The 17,888-nt window shown below is 37.9% G+C and overlaps 1 protein-coding gene across 5 annotated transcripts in view; it reads left to right on the top strand.

Moving 5' to 3' along the window:
* PABIR2 (PABIR family member 2) overlaps positions 1-16,640 on the top strand; it is a 21,323-nt gene extending 4,683 nt beyond the window's left edge. The window contains exons 3-10 of one of the 5 annotated variants that reach the window (XM_007462887.1): positions 2,017-2,073; positions 2,372-2,415; positions 2,500-2,554; positions 2,847-2,948; positions 3,285-3,367; positions 4,156-4,217; positions 6,897-6,993; positions 16,571-16,640. In XM_007462887.1, coding sequence (XP_007462949.1) covers positions 2,017-2,073; positions 2,372-2,415; positions 2,500-2,554; positions 2,847-2,948; positions 3,285-3,367; positions 4,156-4,217; positions 6,897-6,993; positions 16,571-16,640 — 570 coding nt within the window. Of the gene's footprint in view, positions 1-2,016; positions 2,074-2,371; positions 2,416-2,499; positions 2,555-2,846; positions 2,949-3,284; positions 3,368-4,152; positions 4,218-6,896; positions 6,994-15,611; positions 15,757-16,570 lie in introns of those variants that run through there. The other 4 variants (XM_007462888.1, XM_007462884.1, XM_007462886.1 and 1 more) reach the window with 4 other exon arrangements.
* The last annotated feature ends 1,248 nt before the right edge of the window (positions 16,641-17,888 follow it).

Raw genomic sequence — 17,888 nt, 5'->3', positions numbered from 1 at the left:
TTCTTTCCCTCCCACCTTCTCCCGGCTCACACACCTCATATCTGGAAGACAAGCTTCTCTTCTTTTTCATACGTCTGTCTTTCCCTTTTTCCCTTCCCCTCTCCGAGCTTTTTCAAAGTTTAATCCACACTCAACTGCCTCTGACTCCTTGCCAACAATTCAGCCAGTTTATAATCTCACTACATCTACCACAACTCCATTTAAAAACCATGCTGCTAAAGTCCCCAGTGTCAGGGGCCTCTGTTCTCGTCCCATTTAAGCCCTTTGCTCTAATTTCACACCATTAACTGGAGCCTCCTTGAGGTTCTTGGCTTTTTGCTCAGCCCATCCATTGCTCTTGTTGCTGGTACTGGACACAGCTCTGCTGTTCTCTGTCCCTCTTGCGGGTCTACTCTCCAGTTCTGTCTCAAATCGACGAGTTGTGGGTGATATAGATGTACCATCTAAGCTTGTGGCTTTCTCCACAGTCAGCTTCTGGCAATCCGTACTTTGGCTTTCCTGATTATTTCGTTGCCTTTGGGGTTTCTTTTGTTCCCTGACTGACATGTTCACGCTCTCTGCCACAGTATCCTGATGGAGTCTTTCCTGCCTTATTTACTTGCCTAGTAGCTTAGCATTTTTCAAATGACCTTATCAAGAGTTCACCAGCAAACATATATTACTTTCATAATGGAAAAAAATACTTTGGGAAAGGAATTTACTGGTAAAGTTTTTCTTGTTTCAAAGCCTAGGAGAGGAAGAAGTAAAAGAAAGGGGTGGGAAATGAAGGGATCTCTTTTGAGGTAAAATCTTATTTTAGTGGATAACTTTTAAAAAATTTCACCAGAATTAGCTTTTGCCTAAAAACCTTAGAGCAGTTTATCACCATTTTATACTGCTCACTACATGAGTATTTTTTAAAGTTTGAATAGGATAGGGTCTCTTGTAGCAGGATAATTGTCATATTTGGTTTTATAGTATTACAGATTCATTTGCATTTCATCATGGAATAAATAGCAGTTGTTTACATTATGGCTATAGCCTCTCCCCCCCGCCAACCAGCAACTGAGTAAGATGATATAAATTGTACCTTACATTTCATGATCAGATTATGATGATTTTGAAGGAACATAATTTGGCCCCCAAATCATTTCATCTTTGTGTCATTAAAAAATGATCTAAGGGAAAGCAACAGTTATCTTAAAAATGCACCTTGCCTCTACCTTGAATTTTGTCTGAACTAGTAAGCTTTGTGGTGATAGCATTAGTGATCGAATTTTAGAATTGACTTAGATCATGCAAGTAAAATCTCCTTATTGTAGTTTTAAAGTGTTTTCGATAAACATTAATCATAGACAGTATATTATATTGGGCTTATTTGCTTGTCTTCCTCCGTCAGTGCATTGGTAATAAAAATGAATAGAATCAGTGTTTTTGCTTTCCCTTCGTATAGAGTTCCTTATTTTAGATAAGTGGGGTAATGGCTATTTCTAAGACCTGGAGTCTTTTTTTTACATAAACGTACACGGCTCTGCATTCATTTTGGGAAAAATGTTAAAGTCACTGCCTGTCTAGCAACAGATGGTGCTTTGAGGCTGGACACCTGGTGTACTTTCTAAAGACTGAATGTACTCGTGGGTCATTTCAAATAGGATAAAATGTTGAAACATTAGTTGCTGAATGACTCTCAGTTTACTTACCTTTGCCTGCTTAGGAGAGGAAGACTAAAGCATTGTTTTCCAACCAGGAAATGCACAATTACTTGCTTCTTGGCTTTTGCCAGAGATGAAGGTTTTCAAGGGTTAAAATTATAATCAGTCATAATTCTTGTAACCAGATTTCTTTATCAATTACATTGTGATCAAAAAAAAACCTGAATGTACTGCCTCTCTAGTGCATTAATGTTCAGTGATTTAAAGAGCTCGATTTCTAAGAAGAATATGAAAAATTATCTAGGAAGAGGTTGTACACTGGCACTGACAGCAGGGCGCTGCTTTGTGATTCAGAAAATAGTAAATGTTTACTTTTTCTTTCCAGTTGCTGTCACCCTCACCTAATCGGATTCCTAGCAGCAGACTGCTTCAAATCAAAAGGGTAAATTTTACTTACTGGCTCAGATCTGTAATTTTCTGCTTTTTACGTTTTGATTTTATTTTCATTTTTCAGATTTAGATATTAAAAATGAGTCAGGCTGCCACTCAAATTCTTCTGAGTTCAAATTCTTCTGAGTGGGCAGATAAAATACAGATGTGGCACAGGTGACAGTCTTAAAATGTCAGTCCCACTGTACTGTGATGATGTCAAATGAGGCAGAAAAGTCCTTTTCATTTTCTTTGAAATAGAGAACTGTGTGGATAAATTTTATGTTTTCAGCACATGTTTGCCTTTGCAGGAGGAAGGCATGGATATGATGAACAGAGAAACTGCACATGAAAGGTTAGTGCCTCACAAGAACAGGGTGTGGCCAAAGGTATGTCTTGTTTACGAGCACTAATGGCCATTCATTTTTGTCTGTTTTAGAGAAGTGCAAACTGCAATGCAGATAAGCCAATCATGGGATGAGAGCTTGAGCCTGGTAAAGTTTTCACATATCTGCTTGTTTTTTATTTTCTAAAACCCTATATTTTATTTTCTAAAACCGCTATATTGTTCATTGGCTTCATTCATTTTTTTCATTACCTCTTGCCCTCCTGTTTCCACATTTGAATTCAGTGTTTTTGATCTCTGCTTTCCCACCAAAATATGAGATTGCAACTTTTTAGAGTCTATACATTCTGCTTTAATAATGTAGGCCTATTTGTATAGTAAAGAAGAACTGTGATGTGTTGAGTTGTGAATTATGAGGAAATAACACTTTGTATTTACAGAGTGATAGTGATTTTGACAAGCCAGAGAAATTATATTCTCCTAAAAGGATTGACTTCACTCCGGTTTCTCCAGCACCATCACCCACCAGAGGATTTGGAAAGGTAGGTTCATTGACAAGATATTAACTCTCTTTCACACACTGACCTGTTTACTCTCTAAAATACACACACACACACACACACACACACACACACACACACACATCACCTCAATTTTGATGAATTCAATGACTGGAAGGAAAATTAATAAAAGTCTATAGTAGTAATTTGAAAAAAATCTATCAATCTATCCATCTGTCTATCTATCTATGTATTCTCTCATAAACACGTATGAGACAGACAGGTAAGCAATTCGAAGGATGCTGTTGTTGTCATTTTGATAAGAACCTTTTGAAAACTGGAGCTCTAGAAGTATTTTAATATGTTTTTCCCTAGCAGTGTTTTTCACCATCCTTACAAATGTTTGTGAGCAGCAGCGGGCTACCACCAAGTCCCGTTCCTAGTCCAAGACGTTTTTCCAGGTAAGTAAACCTGCTTTTTAAATGTGGTTGAAAGGCTGTTCATTAAATTTGTCTCTTCAGTGAACTTTTCCCCCAACATTTTGTTATGGAAATTTTCAAACAGCAAAACTGAAAGAATTTCACAGTGAACATCCATATACCTACCACCTATATATTCTACCATTAACATTTTACCATATTTATTTTTTTGAGACTTATGCCAGTTTATGTTCAGAGGGGACACAGTTTATGTTCAGAGGGGACACACACACTTGAAAATACATTCTTTATAAGGATAAGGAAAAAACATTTTTTTTAATTGTAGACCAGTCAAAATCCCAAACAACTTATTAATAAGGTTTATCTTTTTTCTTTTTAAACTGTTGTGGATATTTTGTCTTAGAAAACGAGTTTTTTTTTTTTTTTTTTTTTTTTTTCTGTACCCAGGCCTCTCACTGTTGTGGCCTCTCCCATTGCGGAGCACAGGCTCCAGACGCGCAGGCTCAGCAGCCATGGCTCATGGGCCCAGCCGCTCCACGGCATGTGGGATCTTCCCGGACAGGGGCACGAACCCATATCCCCTGAATCGGCAGGTGGACTCTCAACCACTGCGCCACCAGGGAAGCCCAGAAAACGAGTTTTTAAAATAGCTTAAAATGCCATGTTATTCCAGATTGTCATATGCCAGGTCAGATCATGTACTCAACCTACATCACAGACGTTGTCCATTTCTCCCTATGTATCTGTCAATTTTATTGATTTGCCAAAAGTACTTTAATGTCATCCTGTTTGTTTATTCTTTAAAGCAGGAGAAGCCAGAGTCCAGTCAAGTGCATTAGGCCCAGTGTTCTTGGTCCTCTTAAAAGAAAAGGTATGTGTCATCCCCCTTCTGCTATTAAATGTAGTCCAGCTTGAATTACAAATTAGCATTTCTCTCTGAAATGAGTTCAAGGCGTGACTCCTTTCTTCTAAAGAAATAGTGAAATATTCTTTCCAATGTATGCTTTACTAATTCTAAATTCTGGGAATTAGTTATTTGATGCTGTCTATATTTTTTTATACTTCATAACTGAATCTTATTCAGATATTCATAATATCAATATATATTCCAGAAATTTTGCCTCTCAGTGATCTGAATATAAAAGAGATGTAAGTTGATACATTGCAGAAATATGTGTTAATGTCATAGCAAATAAGTCCATACACATGCTGTATGCTCAAATATAAGTCACCACCAAATGATGCCTCCCATTTGAGTCTCTATAGGGTTTTTGATATGATAGGGTACTCTTTTTTGTGTGTGTGGTTTATAAGAAATACACTTTATTTTTTTTAAATTAATGTTTTTATTGAAGTCGAGTTGATTTACAATGCTGTGCCAGTCTCTGCTGTACAGCAAAGTGACTCAGTTACACACAGACAGACATTCTTTTTTTATATTCTTTTCCATTATGATTCATCCCAGGATATTGAATATAGTTCCCTGTGCTCTACAGTAGGACCTTGTTGTTTATCCATTCTATGTGTAATAGTTTGCATCTAGTAACCCCAAACTCCCAAGGGGTGCTCTCTTAATTACCTTATTTTAAACCACAAAGCACTGAACGAAAATGCTCTCACTCAGTGCTAGTTTTAGATGCTTATAGAGGGCACCCAATGGAGTCTATTAAAAAAAAAGGCAAAGAAATTTAACACGGGTTTAGTCATTATTCCTGGGGATATGACCACATGATTACAAGTGCTGGATATCATTTTAAATGAGAGTTTTAATGATCATTTTAAAAAAGCAATTCAGTAAGTGTTTTTTTTTGTGCAGATCACCTCTGGAGCTAGTAAACAGATCAACTCTTCTAATGTTAGGTAAACGGATACTTGCAGCTTTGGCGAAGACTTTCCAGTGGTATAGCATCATACACAGATTCAAAAAGTGCTATATTTCAGACAACTTAAAATGAAAGATGGTGTGCTGTGGGGAATAGATGCTGATATAGTGACAATATTTGTATTTAGTGAATAAATTTTATTTTATAAACTAATAGTCTTTTTCCTTAACGCTGCAAGGAATTATTTACAATCCGAAGAACCTTCTCAGGAGCTATTATGTGAAAATAAAGCTTGGAAATTAAAGCTAGTATAGTTATTAGTATTAATTTTAAATATGTTGCAGGAAGTTGATGGAATGTAATATGGTTGTTCAGTTTCAAAGCTATTCCAAAATATACCAGCAGATGGAGGGATTCCTTGCTAAAAAGGGCTAAAGTCTTTTGCTAATGAGGTGTTGAAAGCCCGGCAGCAGCTTTGAAAAGCCGCATGTTAAAGCATGGAAAAAAGCAAATGAAAACATAACCTTTCCTGAATTTCAGTAATTTTCAGAATAGCTCCAGAGGAAAGATAATATGAATTAATTAATAATATGGGGAAAAATGAATGTTGCATTTGTTCTTCCTTGATCTTTTTCCATCATAAGAATCTTGTAGAGGTTTAAGTTCATGGTTGCTAATTTCTTAATGGAGTGTAGATAGGCCCATGAATTAAATTGTCTTTAACGTTCAATTTTAAAGCTCAGATAAAGAGCTTTGAAACCAAGGTATGTGCATGTTTTAAATCATAGCTTATTTGGAAAGGGGCTTTTCTGTCTAATTTAGGGTTGTTAGTCTTTGCACTCCCAGTGGCAAAATGTTAAGCATTATTTCTTCTGATGCAAAGTTTTTCGATTCCCAGTTCTGAGAAAATCTGTAGGATTGAAGTAGCCAGTACAACATCAATTTTGTGAATTAATTAATAATTGCTTTCAGTTACAGATGTGCTTTCAAACTTATATTTTCTAATCTTCATTTTCACTAAGTAGCCTAAAACAACCTTTAATTTATATGCTCTTTATCACACTGCATGCCTTTGAATCCATTTGACTTCAACTCAGGAAATGTTCTGACATTAAAATATATAAAATCAAGAGTCTTTACTAATCATCTAGCATAAATTATTATTCACCGTGAGCTTCAGCTCTTGGGGGATACTTTATTTCTGCTGTGGTTATTAGTCTTGATTCATTTTGCCTAATGCAATCAGTGTTCTACTTTTCTATTAAAGAACCTGACTATATGGGCAGCATACTACATACAGTAAATGAGAAGGTATTTTTAGGGCTGCTAATTTTTTTTTTTTTTTTGCGGTACTCAGGCCTCTCACTGTTGTGGCCTCTCCCGTTGCGGAGCACAGGCTCCGGACGCGCAGGCTCAGCGGCCATGGCTCACGGGCCCAGCCGCTCCGCGGCATGTGGGGTCTTCCCGGACCGGGGCACGAACCCGTGTCCCCTGCATCGGCAGGCGGACTCTCAACCACTGCGCCACCAGGGAAGCCCCGGCTGCTGACTTTCTAGTTGAGTTTATGTGGCAGTATATTTCTTCTACATTAAAGCACATGGGAAAATAGCTTTCAAGTAACAGTTTGAAGTATTCCGATCTTTGGTTAGACAAAGATCACCCCATTTTAGCAGCAAGCCTGTATCTGTAAAATTGCTTTATGGTAGCATTATCCCTTTCTGTTTTAGGTGAAATGGAGACCGAAAGCCAGCCCAAGAGGCTCTTCCAAGGCACTACCACTATGCTGTCTCCAGAGGCTGCACAATTGTCTGATCTCAGTTCATGGTAAAAAATGAAATAAAATCCAAAGGATACTAGGGAATGATGTATTTGAAAAGAACCGCAGCAAAAGTATATTGGGATCATTTAAAACACATTCAACTTTTTATCCGTGCTCCCTAGAGGTGAAATCTCCATGGAGATGTAGACAGTGTGAGAAACCAGATCGTTTGAAAGTCACCAGGACTTCCTTTGGAAGTGCGTGTATCTTTTTGGCACCTTCACCTTCATGCCTAGCTCCTGTTAGGTCAGCCTCTCAATAGGTGCTAATAGTGTGGGAGAGTGTCAACAGCTGGATGGCATGAGAAGGAGCTTCTGGGTTGCCCTGGGTAATATGCCTTGATTGTAGCTGCTCTGCCTGCATTTTGTATTATATCCTTTTAACTTAGCAGAGAACACCAGCATTCTCTTAAGCATGGCATTTTCTAAATAGCACTATCTGTTTTTATAAAATCTTTTTGAAAATTTTGGGGTGTTTCATCACAATAGTAACTAAGGTTTCGTTTAAATAGTAACACTTGCAGATTCCTGTCGTCTGTTTACATAACTTTTTTTTAGTCTTTTAGTCTTACTCATCCGAGTTTAGATGTCTAACTTAAGGCCCTTTCATGTTTTTGTGCGAAAGTTAACTTCTTTTCCTGTACCCAAATTTGAGTACTTGGATGAGTTGAGTACTTGGATGCCAACGTACTTATAGGAAGGAAGAGAAAGGGATAATAGCAGTGGCCAGGTGATATTTTGAAATCTTTCAGTACGTTTCAGTCAACTTATTGAGCACCCATGTTCTGGATGCAATTGTTTAGTGCCTTGCAGAACTTTTTGTTCCCTGAATTTTATGGCTAAGGTTCTTTTTTTTTTTTAAGAACCCCAGAGGGCGTTCACTTTAAAATAAAAAAGATGGTGCTCTCTAAATGGAAGAATCCTGTAAGCCACTTATAAGTTATACAGACTGACGATTCCTTCTTTCCAAATCACTTATTCATTGTTTTTCCAAGGTAACCTCTACTTCTAGTTGACCCAAGAAGTCACAGATTATTCTCGCTCATTAGACTCGTTGATCAGTACCATTCTAACCTTGGAACAGATGCCTTTTAGATAGTTCTGGCTATTTTCAGCCCCACACTCTCTCTTCTCTCTCATCCCTGTCTGTCCTTGTTAGCTCAATGTGCTAAATTTGGTACAGAATGCCTTTCCAGGTATGTAGATGATTGCAAAGAGAAAACTTCTAAAGCTTGTCAAGAGGACTAGTGGGTGAAACTCTATACTGAGTGGAAACTGCATATCACTTCTATGGTAAAGTGTGTTTTAATATAGGCACGTGACATTATAAATAGATTTCCTTACACAGTTACTAACCAAGTAACCAAGTTCATGTTAAGTGATATGAAAGCATTCGCCAAGCTAAAAACATACAGGGTGAGGTGATTTTTTAAAAAAATATTGCTGTAGGCTGACTGTGCTTGACGCTATGAAACAGGTTCACACTAATAAGTAAGGAAGGACAGAGAATATATGGCATTTACCCAGGGCCCTCTCCCCTTGTTCAGACGTTTATTCCTCTGAGCAGCACAACCTAAGCTGTCTGTGATGGTGGCTGTTGTGAGGCTTCTTTTTTTTTTTTGGCCGTGCCACATGGCTTACAGAATCTCAGTTCCCTGACCAGGGGTTGAACCCAGGCCACGGCAGTGAAAGCCCAGAATTCTAACCACTAGGCCACCAGGGAACTCCCATGAGGCTTCTATTTCTATTGCCACCACCTCCATTCTCTGTAGACATGTGACTGGCTGTGGGAGCCCTGGGAACATCAACATTGGGGATGAAGGGCACTTCTGATCTGTAAACACAAAAAGTGTCGCCTCACACTGGAGAGATTTGCTTTATTCATGGCTGCTCATAGAGTGCTAACAAGCCAACATTATGGCTCAAGTAATATATTAAAAAGAAACTTACTACTCAAAATTCACAAAACTGAGTATCAAAGATATTTAGGTGATTAAACTCTCAAGTGATGTTTTTAGTAAGTTTGGAGCATCTGGACTTCTGAGGCTGTTAAAGCTGACAATCGCAGTAAGACTCTTGGAACACCTTGTGTACTAAGATTGCTGACATTTATGTTTTACAATTAACAGAATTTAAATATGAGTTATTCATGATATGTAAAATTGGATTCTGCTTTTGCAGAAACTTTTTTTTCCTATCAAAACCAGCTTCATTGATCAGAGATCCATATTCTTAGAAATGGGGACAGAGACAGGAGCTACCTGTTGCCAAGGATAACAATCTACTCTATAACTAAGGAAACCATTTTTATACATTTTAGGGAGAGAAAAGGTATCAGATCATCAGTAGGTATTATCTCATCATTTCAATCATTATAGTTTGTTCCCTGCCCCACTCCATAAAGAAGAGATGGGTTTTAAAACTTTAAAGTTTATATACTAGATAATGATCTTGAAAAGCTTGCATCTTTGAAGTATAAATTATCAATAAATGTGAAGTTTGAGTATTGACCCATATGGAGTTTGTGTCCAGTGTGCCGACTGCTACGCAAAGGAATAGTAGGCCTCCTTTTCATAAACCTATTTCCTTTTTTTTTTTAGTGATTGAATCTTTGTTTTTTAAATTTGTTTATTTTATTTATTTATTTTTGGCTTTATTGGGTCTTCATTGCTGTGCGCTGGCTTTCTCCAGTTGTGGCGAGCGGGGGCTACTCTTCATCATGGTGCACGGGCTTCTCATTGCGGCGACCTCTCTCGTTGTGGAGCACGGGCTCTAGGCGCGTGGGCTCTAGAGTGCAGGCCCAGTAGTTGTGGCGCACGGGCTTAGTTGCTCCACGGCTTGTGGGATCCTCCTGGACCAGGGCTCGAACCCGTGCCACCAGGGAAGCCCTGTAAACCTATTTTTTACTAAAAATTCTTCAATCTTTGCCAAGCAAATCTGGGGACCTTTGTTAACCACAAGGTAGGAATTGCGTCATTCTGCATTTAGTCCTTATGAACATCAGGAGTTTGACCATAGCTCGGAAGTACACCTTTACATGGCGCTTTCATTCTTTTCTTCATGCTGGGAACTCTTGTTCTGCTCCTCATTCTTTTGGGAATAAGGCTATCTGTGGCATATAAAATAAAGGAGTTTTCAGGGCTGCTAGCCACGTAGTGAAGATTAAGTGATAGTCTATTTCTCCTACAGAAAAGGAAAAAGTTCCATGAAATTTCCTGCCCAGTGCCTTAGTGTTAACAGGACTGCTGACTTAACCTTTATGGTATTATTTTAACATTTTTCACTAGATTTATCTTAGTGATTTTTAACATTATTCTTAACGTATGTGTCACGGCAAGAAAATTTTATCATGAGTATGTTACATGTACAAAGAATAAGGTAATCATTATTTATTATGACAGAAATGTTCGTTCACATATACTTGAAGATGTTTATGTGAGCAGCTTAGACTTCTGTGCTGATACTTTTTCTTCTGGTGATTAAAGAGTAGTATTTTTAATTAAATTTTTTTTTCTTCCAATTTTACTGAGTATAGTTGACATACAACACTGTATAAGTTCAAGGTGTGCAGCATAATGATGTGACTCACGTACATCATGAAATGACTGCCACAATAAGTTTAGTGAACATCCATCATCTCATGTAGATACCAAATTAAAGAAATAGAAAAAGAATTTTTTCCTTGTGATGAGACCTCTTAGGATTTGACTTTCTTAACAGCTTTCATTTATAACATATAGCCATGTTCATTATCTTGATCATGTTGTACGTTACATCCCTACGTGCTGATACTTTAAAACTCCTATCCCCAAAGTGACAGTGGAACTGATCATGTTTAACTGTGTGATCTTAAAAACCTAGAGGTTATACAGCAAGATAATGCTGGGTCTTTGTAAGGTAAGATAGTAGAGAGTAGAGAACAAACCCTATGGACCAGTTTAACCCACACCAAGGGGTAGGGGGATGCCCTGTAGTCTTACCTTATACTAAAATCTGTGCTGGGGCTGATAGGACTGCGGCTGATTTCTAGCGCATTTACCTGCCTGGCGTTTATCTGATAGAACCCAATTTACTGACTGGACAAGGCACAAGAGTGGCTCCACCAGATGGGTGATAGCATGAGTCACACTGGACAACCTAATTTTGTTGTTACTTTATCACTGAATGTTTTAATGATTCCCATATACTTTCTCCCTTAGTTTTTTTAGACAGAGGGCACTACTTTAGCTGTCATAAGTATTTTCGGTGGTGTGGTTCAAATACTGCCTCAATTGGTATAGTCAGTGGCTGAAATGAATTAGTTTACTTTTGTTTCACGTACTCCTGTGCCCAATTTGAATTGTCTAGGTCCTTTGCTTTCCTGCCGTTGTTTGACTTTGGGCCACTAGTCTAAGGCTCATTAGCACCTCCATCAGAGCTTAAACTAGGAAAGAAAAAAAGAGAGAAACTTAAATTGGACCACGCTTTGTTGCTTTTAGAAGCCTTGGTAGAAGGTTTAATAGCAGACACAGTGAAAATCACTTTTGTACAGTGATCTCTCTGGAATTACAAAATCACGTTAAGTCTTGCTTGTGGGTATATTAACAGCGGGTAATTTGTGACCTGTAGTCACTGCTTCCAGGACCAAGTATAGTAGTGCCAGATTAATTAGAACAGAAACTAGATTTTAGTTTAGCGAAAATACCTGGTTAAAGGTTTACCAGGCTCTGAATTTAAATTGCACTGGAGACTAAATGCAAGTATGCTATTTTTCTGTCAATGAAACACAATTATATATGTTTACAGTTAATAACTGAGAAGAAATTCTTGAAAAAAATATATTCTTGAAAAAAATATATGAAGTGAAATGTTCAGACTCATTTATTTTCTTGGTAACTTCCCCATTAGCTTATTTCTTTAAGGTAATCAACAGCATTAGACGACAGATTTCACGGCGAGTCACGTTCTATGTTTTTGAATGAATACAGGATTCACCTAAGCAAGCAGGTTTTATGGCAAATGGAATCTTTTAACCCAGGGCTCACCATAAGTCTGGTTGGAATTAGAAAGTGTATTTATATTCAGATTATCTGCTTGGTGGCCAAATTTTAATCTAAGCCTGTTTCTTCCTGCCAAGTAGCAGAGAGCGTGTCCTTCAGCTTCCCAGCCAATATGTGCTTTAGGGAAGTAAATTCATTTTAGTATTAGTCTAGGCAAAATGCTGCAGGAGGAAAATCACATATGTTCCAAAGGCAAATATAAAGGTCTTTTGATTTTCCAACGTCTTAGATAATCTGTGCAACTTTCTTTCAGTACTTTGAATAATTCATATTTTAGACCCATTTTGCCATTTGGTTGAAAAAATACCAGAGCCAGCTAAATTTTCCAAACTTCTTACTTAAAAGTGGTATTATTAATGATGCATTTGACAGCAGAAAGTATAGAGTGGGAGGATTGTGGAATATACTGTTTCCATTTTTATTAGGTTGGCCAAAATGTTCCTTCGGTTTTTAAGTAAAACTAAAAGACACATTTTTCATTTTCACCAAGAACATTATTGAACAGCGTATTCACTGTTTTGTTCCACTACCTTCTGCCATTTTTCAGGCAACTTCATAATTTCATTTACCCAAAACTTTTTATCTTTTTGTGCAAAGCACTGTTCCAGGTGCCTTTTACAGTCTTCCAGGAAATTGAAATTTTTTCCATTAAGAGAATTTTGTAAAGACAGAAATCAATGGAACTCCGAAGGTGCAATGTCTGGTGAATATGGCAGATGAATCAGAACTTCCCAGCCAAGCTGTAACAGTTTTTACCTGGTCGTCCAAGAAACACGCTGTCTCGCGTTATCCTGATGGAAGATTATGCGTTTTCTGTTGACTGATTCTGGACACTTTTTGTCAAGTGCTGCTTTCAGTTGGTCTAATTGGGAGCGGTACTTGTTGGAATTAATCGTTTGGTTTTCCAGAAGGAGCTGATGATAGAGGACTCCCTTCCAATCCCACCATATGCACACCATCACCTTCTTTGGATGGAGATTGGCCTTTGGAGTGGTTAGTGGTGGTTCATTCGCTTGCCCCACGATCTCTTCTGTTCCACATTATTGTACAGTACCCACTTTTCATTGCCCGACACAATTTGTTTTAAAAACAGAACGTTTAAATAGAGAATCGCATGCAGAAATAGTTTTTTTTTTTTTTTTTTTTGCTTAACTTACGTGGAACCCAAACATCAAAGTGATGAATGTAACCAAGCTGGTGCAAATGATTTTCAACGCTTGATTTGGATATTTTGAGTATGTCGGCTATCTCCCACGTGGTATAACATTAATTGTTCTCAATTAATGTCTTGATTTGATCACTATGAACATCAACTGGTCTACACGACTGTGGAGCATCGGCCAGCGAGAAATCTCCAGCACAAAACTTTGCAAACCACTTTTGACACATTTGGTCAGTCACAGCACCTTCTCTATACACTGCACAAATCTTTTTTTGTGTGTTTCAGTTGTGTTTTTAACCTTTCTTGACATAATAAAGCATAATATGCCGAAAATGTTGCTATTTTCTTCCATCTTCAATATTAAAATGGCTACACAAAAATTCACCAATTTTGATATTTTTTAAATGCATGCTGATACGACAGCTGTCACAACACAGTCTAACAAAATTGTTTCGAATGAAGTTAAAGATGAGTAAGCGCTACTAGAGCCATCTTCTGGAAAAAAACAAACGAACATTTTGGCCAACCCGATATTTTTACTTTTCCAAAGTCTATTTGTATTCTGTTTCCATCTGAAAACAATCCACAGGCAAAAGAAAGAAATGACATTTTGAAGAAATATAAGAGTAGAGAAGCTGGGTTGGGGGAAGTTACATTTTATTAAGGGTGGTACAGAGCCCAGAAATTTCCAAATGTATCATAGGTTGCTTAACAGTGGAAATATATTAACTTGGAAATTCATAAAAACGATAATATTAAAGACATAATATTGAGTTTCAGGGCAGTTTAGACCAGGATGGGCTTTTGCAAAGGAGCTAGTGATCAAACTTAAACTAGAACCTCTATTTGCTGATTCACAAGTCATTCTCCAATTCTATGGTTTGTTTCCTTTTCAAAAATAAAAAAAGTATGTCTGTGTAGATCCTAAAACTGCCTGACTCCCTCGCCAGCTTTCTCTCATCATGTTCTCCTTGCTCCCTGTGCTATAGCCATCCTAGCCTGGTTTTGGCTCCTAGAAATACCCTTGCTTCTTCCCAAGCTTTACCCAGTTAAGGCCTACTCATCTTTCAGACAACTGCTCAAATATCACTTTGGGGGAGGCTTGTTCCTCCATATTCCTCCAAATTAGATCAGGTCACCCATGTTATATACTCTCAGAGTCCCTTATATCTTTACTGCTTTGATCACAAATTATAATTATATATCTATTAGCATGATTATATAACTGTCTCCTATACTATACTGTAAATTAGATGAGGGCAGGGATCATGTCTGTCTTCTGTACCATTGTATTTTCTAATATCTGGCATACATTCTGCACTTGGCAGGTACTCAGTAAATATTAGAAGAAATGAAATGACTGAATGAGTGAATTCGGGCCAAGTATACAGCACAGAGCTTACATGTTGTATTGATGGGTATCGTAGCCAGGAAGGCAGCCTCATGTCACATTGTGAAGGCTGGCAATTGTGAACGCTAAAGTCTGTAGCCAGATTCATGAGGCAGGCTGGCTTGATTGTTGGGAGCCCTGGGAGCCTGGGCTGGATGGGTCAGGTATCCCCAGGCTGGGTTCTAGAGGCTCTTGATGACCAGATCAGGAGTCTTAGTGGAAGGACAGGAGCAGAAGCCAGTTGTCAGGATTCAAGAGGCAAATGGGCTGTGAGGGTATTGGGTCTGTGGATATAGAGCATTCCTATTAGAAGCTTGACTGGAAGTTAACTGAAGGGATCAAAGAAACAAGTCTTTTAGAAATAGGAGGGAGACCTTTGAGTTTTGAAAGCAGTAGGAAAGGAAATAGTCTAAGAAATTCATAAAATGAGAAGAACATAAAAGGCAAATAATGGAGGAAATTAGAAAAAAAATGTGTATTTGAGTCGAAGGCCTCTTGGGAGTGGGGAAGTGATAAAATCTAGAGCAGTTGAAAGACTGTTCTGGAATGGAAGGACCATGAAGCAGTATACTTGCTAGAATACTTCCGACAGTCCAGGGTACCTCAACGAGTAGCCACTCCTCTTACTCGAAGGCTGAAGGTAAGAAGAGAAGTATAAAAATAAAAACAATTTTTTAAAGAAGAGAAATATAAGGGTAGAAATCGCTTGAGCAGAACGTAGGGGAACTCCCTCACGGAAACCATGACATGTCAAGAGGAACACTTACTGGGATGTTGGACCTTCTGGTGCCTCTAGGAGAGCACCCAAATGATACAGAACCTTGCGTGTCTTAACTTGGGATTTCTCTGACATTGTCCTCTCCCAGGTATCTGAATATAGTACATTCTCTAGTTTTGCTGTTGCTTTTATGCTTTTTATGATTTACCAATGCTGTACTGATCCGTGAGTTCTTGAAACCATGTCATTGCATGTTATGTTTGCCTTTACCCTGATAGATGCATCTGCTTATAATTCTTTTTGCTTTGTCCTCAGTTCAGATATTTTGGATGGCAGTAGTAGCCGCAGTGGCTTGTCCTCAGACTCACTGGCTAAAGGCAGCACAACCGCAGAGGCTCCAGTAGCATGCTCCAATTCATGCTCTCCGTTCATCTTGATGGATGATCTCTCACCCAAGTGACTTACCCATTTCTGATTCAGTGTTCTAACTGCTGTTTCCTGCAGAAAACATTCAGGGAGGAACACAGGGAACTTTGATCCGTAATGAGGATTAAAGTGTTACTGATCTAAACCATTTTGATGCCATTCTTTTTTGGCACTTCTCTAAAGTTTGATTTTATGAGTGTAGTAACCTTACTTAGGTCTCTTTTTGCTGATATCATTTTGAACTAGTAATGAAATCTCAAATACTCATTTTTGATTGCTTAGAGTACATATATATATATATTTTTTTTTTTAATTTTTTTTCTCTCAGTGCTTCAAAGAGCACCTATTTTAGAGTCTATACATTTAAGGAAAGCACTAGTATGTATTTTCAACAATGGTTCTTTTTCCCAGCAGTGTCATGACAGATAGAGTTGATCAGAAATTCTCTTGCTTGAGAGATTTTTGTTGTTGTTGTTCTCTGTTGACTACGTAAGTCTCAAATCTCTTTATCTCACAATATTAGATGAGTTGCTTTTGATATAAATTTTTATTTTCCTGCATCAGCTTAAAGTACATTATTTTGTTTCCCTTTCCTGTTTGAGCCGCTTCTTTGCCATTTCTCACAAAGGGGAAAAATCATGTCGTTGCTTTCATTACTGTGCATATTGCTTCTTTGCTGTTGGAGTGTAGGATGCAAGGATTGATTTTAGTGCTGAGAATGTAAACGGACTTAACAGGGTGCCGGGGTTAGTCACCACAGCTTCTTATGACTAAGCTACCCCAATTGATATTGTTCTCCTCAAACCTGTTGCCCTAAGGAATATATAAAATATTGTTAATGTTTCTAGGTGGTGTTATCAAGGAGAAGAAATTCCTGCCTTGACCAGATGTGTGGAGCATCTACAAATGAATGAATAATGTTATTTACACACAAACCACTGTGTAGAAAAGTGTACACGGAGCTTGAGAGCTTGTCTTGGGTGGTGTAATGAGGCCTGAGGGGCCTTGGGGTTCAGTGTCATGCTGTAAAGATGTATATCATAAGGTAGGATAGAAAAGGGGCTTTATGTGTCTGATTGCCACATACCGTTTTGATTGCTGCTTCTTTCTGATTACTTTTTCGTCATTGGAGTTGTTTGTTTTGTTGTGTGGTGAGTGGTGTTGTCGACTGTATTTTGGTTATTGTGTTGCCCCCAGAATCAGAGTCCAGTTCTTAAACGTGCTGCCTTATGGGAAGCGCAGTTTAATATCTACGAGGAAGCTTTTAGGAGCTGCCAAAGTCAATGTCATTGTGCATTCTGCTTTTAAGAAGCTGTTTGAGCTGTCAACAGTGTACATGATAGTAAGTCTGCGGTACCATAAGTTATTTAACATTTAAAAGAGGAAAATCCCGATAGAGCTATTTTAAAAACCTGAGTGTAATCTATTGCCATGTTATTTATTATTTAAAACTGTGTGCAAAATGTCTGTTGTGATAGATCTCTTTTAATGTTCAGACATCGTGGTTGGATTGTCTGTATTTAACATGCAAATTTGCCTGCTAGGACCATAATATTCCATTTTTAAATGAATGTAAGAAATGAAAACTACTGCATTTGTGTCTTTTGAAAGGCAAAGGTTGTTGAATTTTAAAGGAAGATGATGTGCTTTGAGGGTACCCACAGACTAGTAATACTGTAGGGCTTGAAGGGAAACCTATTCTCTCTGAATTATAAGAGAGCATCACTTAGCTTGCAGTAAGTAGTTCTGTTGTAGCATCAGCTGTGTTGTTTATTTTAAATTGTGATAACTGCCATAATGGCCATTAGTGGCTTTATTTCTCATATTGGCTTTCACCTGTGCGAAGTCCATAATCCTTCAAACCTAACATGAATGTATATACTATGAAGATAGTTCTCTAGTATGTCATTTTAAAGAAAAATTACATCAGTGGTATGCAGTGTATTTATTCTGTTTGTGAAAGAACCATGTTAAAAGTCTCTGCCTATATAATACTGAGAGATGGTTTTCTCCTATAGGGTATTTATCCACCAGCTCTCTACTGTCTTCTTTGCCTTAAAGGGACACTTTTGGCCATCATTTGTTGGCTCTAATTTAGGACTCTTAAGACATAACCTTTAGAATGTAATGATATTTAAATTTATTTTTGAAATTCAGCGGTGGGGT

The sequence above is a fragment of the Lipotes vexillifer genome, unplaced genomic scaffold, assembly GCF_000442215.2.
Source record: "Lipotes vexillifer unplaced genomic scaffold, Lipotes_vexillifer_v1.1 scaffold481, whole genome shotgun sequence".
Classification (NCBI taxonomy): Eukaryota; Metazoa; Chordata; class Mammalia; order Artiodactyla; family Lipotidae; genus Lipotes; species Lipotes vexillifer.
The sequence above is the reverse complement of the archived record's forward strand: the minus strand, read 5'-3'. Positions and strand labels throughout refer to the sequence as shown.